A 15,416-nucleotide genomic window follows, 5' to 3' on the forward strand; every position below is an offset into this window, starting at 1 on the left:
GTGCATTTAAGGTGTGGCCTACATTTTAACAGTATACTGTATGTGATTCGAACTCATGATCTTTCCATTACTAACCCAATACTCTACCAAGTAAGCTACAGCTTCTTTCGTAGGATTTTTAGTATAAATTGAACATGAAGAACTTTGCTAATACTGATTAAGTGTTCTGTAGATATTCAGGTGTTGTATAAATATGTGACCCATCCTGGCAAATCAAGTTGCAATGAGCAAATAAAAAAAAGTTTGCTACTTTTAATTTCTCCCAACCGCTTTATGCCAAAGTTGATTGTGCAGTGCCCCCACCATGGAGCAATTCTTGCGTTAGGGTCCATAAACATCTAAAACGCATGGACAACGCAGGTCGTGCTGCTTTCTTCTGCTTTTCAAAGCGCTCGCCTGTGAACACAAGTTTTGTTTTAGACGTGTTCACAGGCCTACCATACATTATTTGGCAATATACAGGATCTAACTAAACAGATTAAGATAAGGATTTTTATTTTTCCATCTGTTTCCCCAATCTTGCTTGTGTATTGTTTATCAGGGGTTTCCAAACTTTTTCAACTCAACAGGTAATCTCAAGACCCACCATTTATTAAAAATAGAAATATAGGGGAAAACACAGACATTTGTTCCCTTTCATTTGTTTTTGAATAAGTTTAATTGAATAATATTAAAATACCTAATTGTAGGGCTGCACGATTATGGCAAAATCAGAATTGTTTTAGGCTACTGTATTTGCACTGAATTGTAAATTATATTTTTGAAAAATACAATGAATTGCAAGGCTGCAGAGAACAGTTCACTATTGCAGACTTATAAACGACTGAGGATTTAATTATATTATTTTAATACAGGCAGTCATGAACTAAAGTGGGCCGGTCTAAGACATGAAACTCCAGGGCTGAAAATGAGTCCCACTCCAGCCCTTAGTTTAACCATTAATCGTTCATCACCATTTAGTAATTATTTCTTTACTATGAGTTATTAAGGGATATGAACAATTATAATATAAAAATATTAAGATCATAAATGCTTGCTCACTATTTTTCAGGATATACTGTACTGAATGTCAACTTCTATTAGTCATTGTAAGAGATTTTAGATGAGCAAAATGAGCACAAGTGTGTTTGATTCCAGCATGCATCCCTCAGCAGGCAGATGTTATGTGCATTATCGCTCTTATTGCACTGTGTGTGCGTGCGGCTCTGCCCCCCGCGTGGTGATGCTGACACCCTTGTAATCCTGCTGTTTATTATTAGATAGCGCAGGCTGTTGCACCAGAAGTTTTGCATGATAATATGGCATGACCAGCTGCTCAGCAGATGTTGTTTTTTGCGGCTTTAGCGTAGAAAGGTTAAAGGTGTCTCTGCTGCCCCCTGTGAGGATTCTGCGACCCCCTCTGTAGTGCATTTCGCCGTACATTTCACTGTAAGCCGACCCGGTGCCACCAGCTCTGGTTTGGCTTGTTTTAACACCTGCCCTCGGGTTTAGACAGATGATGCAGTAGCTGACATCTGGGCTAACAGTGGTAAACATGTTAACAATTTAATCCCAGTGTTTAGTCAATGCAAAGTCAAAGTGAAGCCAATTCAGCAGATAAGCACAGACTAATCATGTTGGCGTTCATTTTTGACGCAGTGAGGCTTTTTTCAGTGAAATGACTTTTGTTATATTCCATTTATATGAAATTTCAAAAATGTACATATCCAAATATATGAATATGAATGTACATGAGTTATTGTTTGCAGTTTGAGATCATGTATTTTAAACTTATTTTAACTTATTGTAACCCATCTTGTCTTCTTTTCCAGGTGAATATATTAAGAATTGGAGACCTCGCTACTTCCTTCTAAAAACCGATGGATCCTTTATTGGATACAAGGAAAAGCCACAAGATGCAGATCTTCCCTACCCACTCAATAACTTCTCTGTCGCAAGTAAGTCATACCTGAAATGTACAACATTCATATTTTGTCCTTTTGTGGGGCAGCAGAGGTGTACGATACAGCACAGCCTCTCGTACCTTATTGCTTACATAAAAAAAACTGACATTTATGATATATTTTTAAGTAAAAAATATCTGAAATTCTTTGATTTTTTTATGACCATTCAGACCTTACTGTATTGTTAATATTAAAGGGATAGTTCACCCCCCCCAAAAAAAAATTCTATCATCATTTACTCACCCTCATGTTGTTCTAAACCTGTATGAGTTTCTTTTATCTGATGAACACAAAAGAAGATATTTTGAGAAATGATGGTAAGCACACAGCTGATTGTTACCATTGACTTCTATAGTAGGAAAAACAAATACGATGGAATTTAATGGGTACCATCAACTGTGTGCTTATCATCATTTATCAAAATATCTTTTGAAGGTGAGTAAATTATGACAAAATTATCATTTTTGGGTGAACTATCCCTTTTAAGGCTAATGTAATTGAGGTCTAAACTTTTAATTCATAATGCTTTACAATATCATATTTTGTCACCATTAAAGGTGCAATGGATTATGTTAAACTGTATTTACCTAGGCATAGATGAATAATAAGAGCTATTTACATAGTAATGACTTATCGTGAGCCTCAAACACAATTGTTTCCATCCTTCTAATTTAAACCTCTTGCATTGGAAAACAGGCCGGTCTCAACATTACACCAAATTTGACGTTACAGTCGAGATGTACACCACAACCTTAAATTAACATTAAAAAGTATTATTAAAGTACAATGTTGTCACAACTTTGTTTTTAGCATTGTAACTACTGAGATACATATCATGTAGGTATCAGAGAGCAATTTAATACATTATCTAATGCATTTTTGGCACCTTTAATATTAATATATTAATAATATAAATTAATATAAATAATATATGGCACATTTCCATTTCACCTCATTCTTCCAATATGTTTGCAATTTTTTGCATTTTTTTTGGCAACTGGTGGACTGAAAGAATTGCAAGCAGTGAAGCATGTACACTCAAACTTGCAGTGAAACATGGCTCAACCTCAAGCGCCACAGCGTTGTAGACATATCTTGCTCTCAGTGTTGGTTTCTGGACACAAGCTGTGAGTGGCTTTCCAACCCTCCATCCGTCAAAAGGCCCTGCCAGGTTTTAATCTAAAGGCTGGAGGAGTAAGGGGTGGCCATACATCCGGCCTGGGCTGCTTGGCAGTGGGAGAGGATTGCCACATCTGTTGCAGAAAGCTGGGAAGCCAGGTGGTGGTGAGAGGCTGATAGCCTAATGCACTCTGTAAAAATGGCATCGCTCTCACCCTCTGTGCACCGAGCTGCCACCAGACTGCCTGCCTCCAGACCGGTCTAACTCAGTTCTGTGCATATTCTGACCAGCACTGCATCTGCTCCCGAACACACCATAGCCCATATCCCTCAATTAACCGTTTTTAACAGTGATTGCAGCATATGTACAGAGTTTTTGGTAATCCAGTTTGTACCTGACAGTTTTAACATTTGCATTAAAGAATAACCTTTTTGCATAAGAAGTTCTCACTATCACTAAGATCTAAAGAGTTGACTGTCATATTTGTCGCCTGATGTTTTGCATGCTTTGGCAAACTCTCAACCTTATTTTGGACTTGAGAAACCTTCAAAAGATGTTGCAAGGTGCGAGCAGCGGATGTCGCAGCTTCTGTGCTGTTTAATTGGCATGCCAGCTTTACTCATTGCTTGAAGCGATGCTCGTCATCTGTGATCTTATGTGATAAAGCAAACAATACTGTCAGATCTGCCTCCTCTCTTCCCGAAGTGTCACGTTCTGGCTGCCGTGACCTTGTTTTCCCGAACTCAGTGTGGGACTCTATTTTCCCGCACTGCCCAGGCAGACGCTCTGTACGGAATATGACTTTGTGACCTTAGTGTAGTTGTCATTAACCTTGCTGTCTAAATTCAGGCCCTGCTGTCATTCAAGGGTGACTGAAATTGGCCAGCTGAGGGCCCTTATTATGGGACTGGCTGTTGCGTTTCACCTGTCGTCTCTGGGCATTTTCCCCAAAATCTGCAGTGACAGTGAGCCCACCTCCATTTCCTGAAACTTGAAGAAAATTGCATTATTTTCCTGTGACTGAGCAATAGCGAATGTGGCAGTGAATTTTTTTTTGACACTGTCTGTGCAGAAGTTTACTATAAAAATATGTCAACAATATTTGATGCATTATAGCTGAGGTTCCCAAACTGTTTCTTTTTTTCATACATAATATTTTTTAAGACCCACCAAAATATTTTTAACTGGAAATATGAAAACTTTTAATGGAAATATAATTAGGAGAAAAACAATACACATTCATTCTTTTTTAGTAGAGCGTAGCTTTTATTTAATGAAAATCTGACCTTTTCCATGTTTAAGTGCTATAATTGGGTCCCCAGTGCTTCTATCAACCAAGTAAATGTGAAAAAAATCAACCCAGTAGTTTTGGTAACCCATTCTCTGCAAGCGTGTGAAAAAATAGCTCATTGAAATTTGGCTCCCATTGTGATGTCAGAAGGGGATAATACCACCCCTTAATCTGCACTGTCCAGCCACGGCACTGTCATTTAGTGCAAAGATCAACTCATTTGCATATTAAAAAACACACCCCAAACGGCAGATTTTTGCTAACACCTGCAAAGTGGCAGTTTTAACATGCTATAATAAATGATCTATATGTTATTTTGAGCTAGAACTCCACATACGTACTCTGGGGACACCAAAGATTTATTTGACATCTTTAAAAAGTCCTGTGAAATGTCCACTTTAACCGTCATCATTGCGTGAATGAAATGTATGTTTAATTGGAATAAAAATATATTTTGGATAAGAGATCAAAACAATTGTCATTGTTAGTCATTAATTGGACTAAAGCGTTTTCTGTGTCATTCACTGCAACAGTCAAGTGATTTCGCGTGACCCACAGTTTGAAAACTACAGACCCCCTAAGCGGACATGGAGAAAAAATTAAATAAAGTCTTGTTTCGAGTGCACACGCGAAACTATCGCGTTTAGTTTCGCATGCGCACGTGAAACTATCCTGTGCGCACCTGAAAGCGAAAGTTTCATTTGCACATGGGAAAGTTTCACGTGCGCACGCGAAAATAAACTTAAAAAAAATTCTGCACGTGAAGGTTTTGCGTGAGCACATAAAAGTTTCACGTGAGCACGCAAAAGTTTCACATGAGCACATGAAACTAAACTTTTTTTTACTGCAATGTCACCTTAGGGGCTTGGTAGAAAACCCCTGCATTATTGGATAACATTTGTTATCTGTGTATTTCATTGAGGATTCAATTTTATTAAAATATAAAATGACATGTAATATGTGACCGGGACTTCATGTATTCTTTTATGATGCATATTGCATGATGATTCATATTTTTTCCTTAAAAATTAACATTTTTAGAATAAAATTAAATGCGTTTGTAGTCAAGTCGAGTATACTTTATTCTACACATAGAAGGTGACTTGTGGTCAACTTTTACCCCATTAAAGTATTTACTGTAATGGTTTAGATTAGAGAGTTACTGTTCAGAGCTGTTATATATACAGTACTGGGAAAAGTCTTAGGCCACCACCAGACTTGTTTTTAAGAAGTTTAAAGTCCATCCATATTTATTTTTCAATCTGTTTTATTAAGATACAAACAGAAAATACAGAAAATATGTACAAACAAAATAAAAAATTAAATTTTCAGGACTAAATGTCTTTAAAGGGATCGTCTGTGTTAAGTGTGACCTCTCTTGGCACTAAACACATCTTGAGCGTTTTTGAACAGAATAAAGTAAAAAGACTAATTTCTTTAAAATGAGAAATTAGGATTTTTTTCATTTAGGTTTAGAGATCCTGCAGTTTCCTGCTATTGTTCAAGTGGAAGGGGAGTTTACCCTAAAAACTTGACACATCAGTTTACATTTTTATACAGTTTTTTATACTACATACACATTTCCTGTATTTTCTGGATGTATTCTATTAAAGAGACTGATAAACAATTATATATGATCACTATAACATTGCAAAAACAACTAATCAAATTCTGGAATGGTTGACTTTTGCACAGTACTGTACATGTATGAAACAAATCCAGCCCTAGTTCATTCATCTCACTGTGGTACTCCCACCCCCCCTGCCTCCTCTCTGCTAATGGCCATTTGTTTTACATGAGTCTCTCTACTCCCCTCTGTTTATCAAATAAAGCGCTCTCACTATGGCAAACACTCACAGCCGGAGTTTAAAGTTAGGAAACGGGCTGAGTGTACTCTAGAAATCAGGTCAGATGCTAAATTCAGCTTTTCCTTGCCTGCAATTCAGGTCTATACTTATAAAGTGTAGGTTTTTTTTGTGTAGATGGCTACAGTTGCAGTTTGTTAATTTTTTGTGGTTCTCATTCTGTTTCAGAATGCCAGCTGATGAAAACCGAACGACCAAAGCCGAACACATTCATTATTAGATGTCTACAGTGGACTACAGTAATAGAGAGAACCTTCCATGTGGACAGTCCAGAAGAAAGGTGAGGAAACAATAGGGTGTCAAAAATCCTTTTGACCAAAAATGTAGCATGGTTTCTTTCATTTGGTGCTTAAGACAAACTAACTATAACTACATAAAAAAAAACATTGTGAGCAGCACCTGCTTGCCGTGATGCTACAAAGTGGTTTGGGTCTTTGTTTCCAAATAAAAAAACAGCACACTCTTGAGTCTCTGTTATATTCTCAGCCCTAAATGTGGCTAACGTCTCTCCATCACTGCAAGTGTATGGTGCAAGCCTCGTGAGTCATGTATGTGGTTCAAGTGCTGAAGCCCTAATAGTATGACAGGTCTAATACTTATACTGTAGTGATGCTTGCCTTAGTAAGCTTTAATATAATGATCACATCATTAACAAAGACAACACAAACTTTGTTTTTATTCACTGCTAATGCCAGCAACATTTATACATTTTGAAATGTGGCTGAATTGTCCAAAAACAATTAAGGTCGATTTTGAAAATTAAGTCAAACTTTACAGATGGAACTATTAAGAGATGGATGATGAAAATAATTCATGTGCAGAACAAAGCATTGATATGTTTTTATCCTCACACACTTCTGACTTGTAACCCATCTATTACGGTGCAGTATAGTCCAGTATACACACACACACACACACACACACACACACACACACACACACACACACACACACACAGATCTCTGAGCAGTAGTGGGACAGAATGCACTGGCAGAGATCCAGAAACTGTAGGCCTACATGTGATGAGAGATGTGGCGGTAGCTGGCCTCAAGCCAGACTGTATTCAAAGCCTTTATCTCTCATTAGCAAAAACCACTCATTATACACCAAACCACTCCGCACCCATTTATCCTCACAACCTTGAGAGGGTCCACAGAGCCCTTCCTCTACATGCGGCTGTAGCTACACTCTCAGAAATAAAGGTATAAAAGCTGTCACTAGGGCAGAGAAATTTCAAAATAAGGAAAGAGTGCATATTAGTACCTCAAAGGTATTAAATGTATACATATCTAGTATGTATACATATTATGACCCTTAAGGGTACCGTCCCAGTGACAGATTGTGTACTGGATATTTAGTTTGTGTTGAGGATGCACATTCACCACTTTCAGAGGGACAATGGGTGGTGTTTTTGAAATGCATATCTAGACATTATGCAAGGAATAATGTCATTACTGTATATAATAAACAGAAGTGCATTATATAATAAATCATGCAATATTAATTTGTATTAAAAAGTGTTGGATATTTCTTTTAATGTAGATTTTGTACAGTAACCTGAAGCCGTCTTTCAACTGTACACAACAAACAGAATCGTTTTTAGCATTTGATCCGATTAAAAATTTGAACTTGTGCGACTAAACCGCATGCGATTCCAACCGGAAGTGATTTTTTTCAGTGTATTATAATCAAAAACCGTGTGTGAGGTGAAAATTATTCATCCTTTTTGTTTAACTTTATCAGTAACATTTGAATCCTTAAATTAAAATTAGATAAGTAATATATTATTAATTTAACATGAATACGTAATTTTAATCTTGTCTCCATATGTTCAATTCAATTTTATTTATATAGCGCTTTTCACAATTGTTAATTGTTTCAAAGCAGCTTTACATGAATAGATGTAGGGGAAAACACAGAAATATCGATAGATGATATAAGAAGGAGAATACAGCGGCTAATAATAAACCGTAAAAGTGAGCGTAGTAATAATGTAACGTATACAGGAAAGTGCTAAGTTAAGCCAATGTTGGCTGACTCTCTATGGGATGAAAAAAAACCCTGTGGGAAAACTCCTAGAAGGAGAAAAACCCTTTAGAGAGATACATATATATTTATATATATAAACACGATAGGGACATGAAACGGGTAGGTGGATTAAACTGGTTCAGTTGGTGGTCGCTGGTCAGGCATCGGCTGGGCATAACGGTGAAGGACAGCCAGTAGATGTTCTCTCCAAAAAATATATTGGTAGTCTTTGTTCATATATGCAGAGCTGTTTATTGTTTCATTCATTTGCGTTGCGCTGGAGTGAGCTTCTCTTCCATGATACGATTAAACTGAAACTTTATTACGATTGCCACTAGGGGGCGAAGTCCGACAATCGTGTCGGTATGTCGTGTGCAGTGGAAAGACGGCTTAAAGCCTCATTGAAGAATAAGTCAAATATACAATGGACCAATACACAGGTTAGCTGTCGTAATACAAAAATTTTCTAATTGACCAATCAGAATAAAGTATTTCATCTGTAATTAATCTATATGTGAGCCTGGACCACAAAAACATAAGGAGCAATTTTTTTAAAACTGAGATTTATACGTTATCTAAAAGCTGAATAAATAGCTTATTGATGTATGGGTGATGTATTTGTTAGGATACGACAACATTTGGCCGAGATACAACTATTTGAAAATCTGGAATGTGAGGGTGCAAAAAAATCGTGTTCTTAAAAAAATAGCTTATCAACATATTACATACTTCTAGTGATAAATAAATTTTTATATATATTTACGGTAGGCCTTTTTATAAATATCTTCATGGAACATGATCTTTACTTAATATCCTAATGATTTTTGGCATAAAAAATTTATGATTTTGACACATACTATGTATTTTTGTCTATTGCAACAAATACACCCATGCGACTTATTACTGGTTTTGTGGTCCAGGATCACATATGTATGTCTTTCTAATTACTTTTGAAGGTTTCCCACAAATAAATGGCAAAGCACAAGAATGCAGTTTTGGAGTGTCGAGCGTGCTGCTATGAAACAGTGAGAAACTACTTGCTTCGCTCAAATGAATCAATCATTATTAAACTAACACATGCTCACAAACATGAACGCACCACTGATTCTACACAACAGATGTCGTGCTGCACGACAAATGAAAACTCAATGGAGGGAGACAGAGAGGGGTGGATTCCCCTTTTACATTAGATTATACTGTAAATGAGTGAAAAGTGCCTTGTGAATTTACTCACATGATCTTACTCACATTTACATAGTTAGATGTTTGGTATCTGCTTCTAATGATTTGTGGTTGAAAAGCAGTAGCTATGTGTTTTTCTTTGTTGTTGTTTTTTTTGGGAAGAGATGGCTTCCTTCTGAAAAAAGTATGTGTGTGTGTGTTTCCATAGGGATGAGTGGGCAGAGGCGATTCAGATGGTGGCAGATAAACTCCAAAAACAGGAGGAGGAACGTATCCAGTGTAGTCCCACCTCACAGATAGACAACATAGGAGAGGAGATGGACACGTCTATTAGTCACCATAAACGCAAGGTGCCTTCAGACATTTCACCGCACTTCTGTTCACACACAATTTGGTTATTTTGGGTAGTGACAACTGCATTCTATAATTAAACTTACTCCCCCAAATTTCAGACCTCGCAGACACATTTACAGATATTGTGTGCAGCGTGTACAGAACCTAACTGAAAACTAGTTGTTGATGACATATGTAAATGTGCATCATGGACATGTCTCTCTTCTGTATGCACGTTGCAGGAAATTGCAGAGAAAGAGCCACAAGTGTTTACTTACTCGTGTTGCCAGATCTTGCGAGAAAAATCAGTGAACAAGAGCCAGTCTAAAATAAACTAAAATAAATCGTAATGATTTATATTGAAAATAAAAACAAAATATTGTGACACGCACCTGCCCTCTTTAGACTTTAAAATCTTGATTTGTTTATGAATCAAGCCCAAAAACCAGTTATAATACATGGACATGGCAACATAGCAAGAGAGTGCTCTGTGAAGCTGCTATATTAACGGCATATAAAACACACACATGTAAAATAATATAAAGCATATAAAATGCCTCTGTAGATGTTGCTTTAGTTAAAGTCCCCCTGTAGTCAATAATTTTATCACTTAAAACTCATATTTGAGCATCATAATAGCATATGTAAAAGGTTTTCTGTAACAGTAATTTCTTCATGCTTTTAAATAGCTTGAATGCCCATAGAGACAGAGCACAGTTATGCTAATTTGAAAACCACACCCACCGGGGGGAAACAATCCAACCGTCTCCATTGACTTTGTATTACGTGAGGCTACCTCCTTGTCATTTCTGGCTTATAACAAAAAAGAATAATGCCTAAAAGCTGCTGTGTGACAAGGTGTACAGTTACAAGCTAAAAAACCCAGAAATAAGTTTTTATAAGCTGCCGACCCCAAAAAACGAACGTTTAAAGACACAAAAGTGGATTGCAGACTACATTTCCCTCCAGTGGGCGTAGTACTAATAATAGTAGTACTATGAAAAGATGCCTGTATCCACTTTTGTGTCCTAAACGCTCGTTTTTTGGGGAGGGTCAACAGCTTATAATAACGTATTTCTGTGTTTTTTGGCTTTTAAGCTGTACATCCTTAGCCTGGTTAGCCAGACCTACATCAAGATGTAAGGTCTGGCAACTCTTCACACAAACGGCTCAATGCAAGGGGCGGGATATAAGGTTGTCCCTCAAAATGCCTCTGCACGCAATAGGATAGCGCTATGACCAATCAGCAACGAAGAAGGTGACGTATGAGTCCCATGCGTTTCCCCACCAGTGGAGCTAATTGGTATATCAAACTTTTACCGTAACCAGTCGGCAAAACTCCAAACACATCTTTCTTGCTTAAAAAGGACTTCAGTAGGGTTATTTGCTCTTCTCTCAAAGAAAAACATAAGTCTAAGTCCTCCAGAGTCGCGGCCAAAGCCGCTTCAAAAGAAAGCTGTTCGCCAGCAGCAGCAGCAGCCATTCTTTGTTTTCAAGTAGGAACCGTCGCAGGCAGCTCTGTCGTCATCATGTTAAGCCCGCCCCACAGACGCTACACACGATGTGATTGGCCTGACCAAATTTTGGTTTTTGGAGCTGTTAAGTGTATTGTGAGTGCCTAGACTAAACCCTGGCAGCAAATATATTTTGCGGCCGCTAGGGTGCGTCTAGATTTCTAGGCTAGTACATCCTGTCACACAGCAGCTTTTGGGCATTATTTAGCTTTTTGTTATAAGTCAGAAATGACAAGGAGGCAGCCTCTCGCAAAACAAAGTCAATGGAGACGAATGGATTGTTTTCACAATACATCCCCTATACATCAATAGAAAGCTTATTTATTCAGTTTTCAAATGATGTATAAATCTCTATAAAAAAGCTAATTCACACCAGCCGCGTTTGAGGCATCAAATTCGCGTCTACCGCGTCTAGTTTGCCGCTTGAAAATTTTGAGTTTACTCGCTTTTTTTCGCGTGTGAAAGCCGCGCGTGAAAATCTAGTCATCGAGACATTCACACGGAAATTCGCGTCATGGGAGGGGCTTCTGTGACTCTGCTTACTTCCTGTAATCACGTCACTACTAGAGCAAGCTCCTGATTGGTTAATGCAGCCGCGGCAACGCTCAATTTGTGCCATTCGCGCGAACGAGGCGGAATTGCGTGTATCGCGCCACGTTAATTGCCTCATTCGCGCCGTTGGTCCTCCAGACGCGCGTCAACGCTGGTGTGAACGTAGCATTACAGTTTATGGATATTTTTCTTACAAAATTGCATCGATTACATGCAGAAGACCTTTATTAACCCCTTGGAGACTATGGATTACCTCTGTAAAGGATGAATGCACTTTTTGGGGTTTAAAGTCAGAAGTTGTTCCCTGATTTCTGTTTTCTACCAATATTAAGCTTGAAAGAGCACATTTACTAAAATAACTTCAAATGTGCTTGTCTGAAAAATGATGGACATATGTATTTCAGATTGTTTGAGAGTGGGGTAATTTTGATATTTGGCTGGAGTATCCCTTTAACAGATCCTGTCTGTTGCACAAAAGGTTCTCTGTAGTAAAGATTATACTAATGTACAGATTAGAGGTCTTATTGGGTCCAAAGAAATGTACCTGACCCAAAATGACACAAATAACTTTTTACCCGAACCTAACGTTTTTAAAGACAGGCCCAACCCGAGACAAACTCGAGAAAATTAGACCTGAGTTCGACCTGAACCAGTGGATTTTTTTTTCCCGACTGGACCTGAGTGCAAACGGCACCGACGTGTGTGCAGTCTGCAGCCCCACTCGCAGTCAGACAGAAAGAAACCCCGGTGGCCTCACAACCAATTTGGCCCCCTGCTTCATTTATTCAACTTTTTCACCAAGGTAACCGCTAAAATTTACATTTAAAATTGATTGACAGGTCTGGCAAACAGAGGGGAAAAGTTTGGAAAGGCATTGATGCACACACGCGAGATAGTTCAGGTCGTCTCGGGTCCGTTCTTTAAAAACACATTCATTTTAAATAACCTGAGACCCGATGCCGCTATTATTATACCCGACCCATGTCCGAGGCACACGTGAAACTTTTAGACCCGAACCCGCTCGGGTTGGACATCAGGTTTTTTGACCTAAGTGGACCCGTGAAGACCTCTAGTACAGACTAGTATACATATTTTTTATTTAAACCAAAATGGTTCTGCTATGGCATCGAATAACCCTTAAATTTATTTAACCGTAATAATCTAGAAATCACTGTCACAGCTCGTTCCACAGTGTGACAGCATAATGTGAGACTGAAGTTTGGCTGCAGCGATGCAGATGCAGGACGTGTGAAACAGGCCTCAACTTCACCATACAAGTCTCCAGAATCTATTTTAAGACCGCGTGTTTCTGGGAGTTTCATCATTTTTAAACAACAAGCTAATGTACAAACATGTCAGTTTGTTGAAGTGGCAGTGGAGTCTCTAAGGGGAATAATTCAATTCCTGCAGCGGATGGCTATTGTATTTCTACAGATGTGGGCATGTTCTTATTGAGTAACGTTAGCAATATACAAAACCAGACACTAATTATCGGCATTGCATTTCAGCGTGTCTGACAATTTCACCCTTTTTTTCTCATTTTTACAGACAATGAGTGACTTCGACTACTTAAAATTATTGGGGAAAGGCACTTTCGGTAAAGTCATTCTCGTAAGGGAGAAGGCCAGCGGGAAATATTATGCAATGAAGATTTTAAAGAAGGAGGTTATTATAGCAAAGGTAAGACTCATCAGGGCTTCCAGGAGAAATGATTTCATTTTGAAGATGTGTTGATATGCTTGGCCTGAACATGTATCATTGTAATGATTCATTATGCGTTATGGTTAATGATCCTTTTACACTTGTAATTTGAAAAGTTTCAGGATACAATCTGATTAAATCAGACTCAAAATGATGCCTTCATCGTACACACGTACTGTAACTAAACACGGCCCACATTTGTTACGTTTTTCTCATGACAGGATATTTATCAGGATCCATTTTGTATTTGTTTTCCTCCCGTAGGATGAAGTGGCCCACACGCTCACAGAAAGCAGAGTGCTGAAAAATACGAGACATCCTTTTTTAACCGTGAGTACACATTCACTCATGAATCATCATTCATCATCCAGGCTCTTAAAGCTTCACAATGCTTTTGTATATATGATCAGCTTTTCCCTCGAGCCTCATTATAATGCAGAGAATCAACTGTAATAAATTAGCGGCCTAAATGTAGCTGTGCATCTGTTGAGAAATCGCCAGCGAGAGGTAATTTCTCTGACACTCCAGATGCTGTTGTATGCCACGCAACATACACAGCAGGTTTAGCAAAAACAATTTACCGCTGTCACTCAACAGGGTGTTTCCTCATAAACTTCAGCTTGCATCAAAGTTAGCATCAGGGCCGTGTGAGAAAAGGCAAAGTGTTATTAAGACATGCATTGTGTGTTTTTCCTCTTATGTTGTTTCTCCGTTTGCTGTTTCAGTCTTTGAAGTACTCATTCCAAACGAAAGATCGCCTATGCTTTGTGATGGAGTACGTCAATGGAGGAGAGGTATGCATCCAGTCTTTGTTTAGTGTGTGCTGGCAGATGAGCCGTTTCTGTCACAGGTGTGCAGTGACTCTCTGAGGCTTTGGTGGTTTAGATATAAATCTTTTTGTATCATAAATAGTTTATTAATTTAAAAAGGGGATAATATTGAAACGTGACGTCGCCTCCTTCCATTGTAATGAATTGAAGCCAAAAAATGTCCGACCATGGTCGCCACCATGTTACGTAAAACCGTCAGATTGGAGCCTAGACATGCGCAGAAGGAATCGTCCGTAAGCAAGAGGTGGAGCCGCGTAGCAAACTTACTCCCAAACACTCGCGTGCCCAATTTAACCACACCAATCATAACGATACACCCCATTTCTATATCATAAAATTACTAGCTAAAATTAAACTTAACAACAAAAATTAACGATTGAACATATATCAGCGTGATAACAACTACCTTAAAGGACCAAAACCATCTTTCGGAAAAAATTTATTGGAAGTGTAAATAATTTTTTTATTTAGAGCGGAGTCCCATTCGTTTGCATGGAGAGGGTGGGGTTTATGACTTGTACTGCAGCCAGCCCCCAGAGGGCGATCAAAGAGCCAGAGGCTTCACATTTCAAGATGTATGAGGCACACCCACTGATCTATATAAATGACTGGATTGCGCATAGAACGCTTAACGTAACAGCGTGAGGTGAAGCCAGCGCAGAGTTCGAGCCGCCATCTTGGTATACACAACCGGCAGAGAGCGTCATTGACTTCAATTCAAAATCATGTTTTAAATTCACCTGCTTTACAGCGTATCAGTCACGCAAGATTACTTTTAGGATATGTGTACGTAAATTAACTGTTAATTCTGGTGTTATTTGCAATGTTTATGTTTTAATCGGGCAGGAAAATGGATTTATAAAAAACCGTTAAGGTGAGTGTGTGTGCTGCATTTTGTTAATGACACGGGTATAAATAAAAACATTTTTGACATTCAGCTACACGGTCAGCGTTATTTCTCTAAATAAGTTTAGGTAACTTGTAAGTTTAGGTAACATAAAACCAGCATATTATTGCATGCACATAAGGTACAAAGTAGGATTATTTATTTAGATTT

At 38.3% G+C, this 15,416-nt stretch overlaps 1 protein-coding gene across 2 annotated transcripts in view; it reads left to right on the forward strand.

The window, feature by feature from the left end:
* akt3a (v-akt murine thymoma viral oncogene homolog 3a) overlaps nt 1–15,416 on the forward strand; it is a 114,752-nt gene that overhangs the window by 77,825 nt on the left and 21,511 nt on the right. For both annotated transcript variants that reach the window (XM_055170256.2, XM_055170255.2), the window contains 6 exons: nt 1,812–1,937; nt 6,388–6,499; nt 9,638–9,779; nt 13,377–13,508; nt 13,794–13,859; nt 14,255–14,323. In XM_055170256.2, coding sequence (XP_055026231.1) covers nt 1,812–1,937; nt 6,388–6,499; nt 9,638–9,779; nt 13,377–13,508; nt 13,794–13,859; nt 14,255–14,323 — 647 coding nt within the window. The remainder of the gene's footprint in view (nt 1–1,811; nt 1,938–6,387; nt 6,500–9,637; nt 9,780–13,376; nt 13,509–13,793; nt 13,860–14,254; nt 14,324–15,416) is intronic.

This window comes from Misgurnus anguillicaudatus, chromosome 11 (assembly GCF_027580225.2).
Source record: "Misgurnus anguillicaudatus chromosome 11, ASM2758022v2, whole genome shotgun sequence".
Lineage (NCBI taxonomy): Eukaryota > Metazoa > Chordata > Actinopteri > Cypriniformes > Cobitidae > Misgurnus > Misgurnus anguillicaudatus.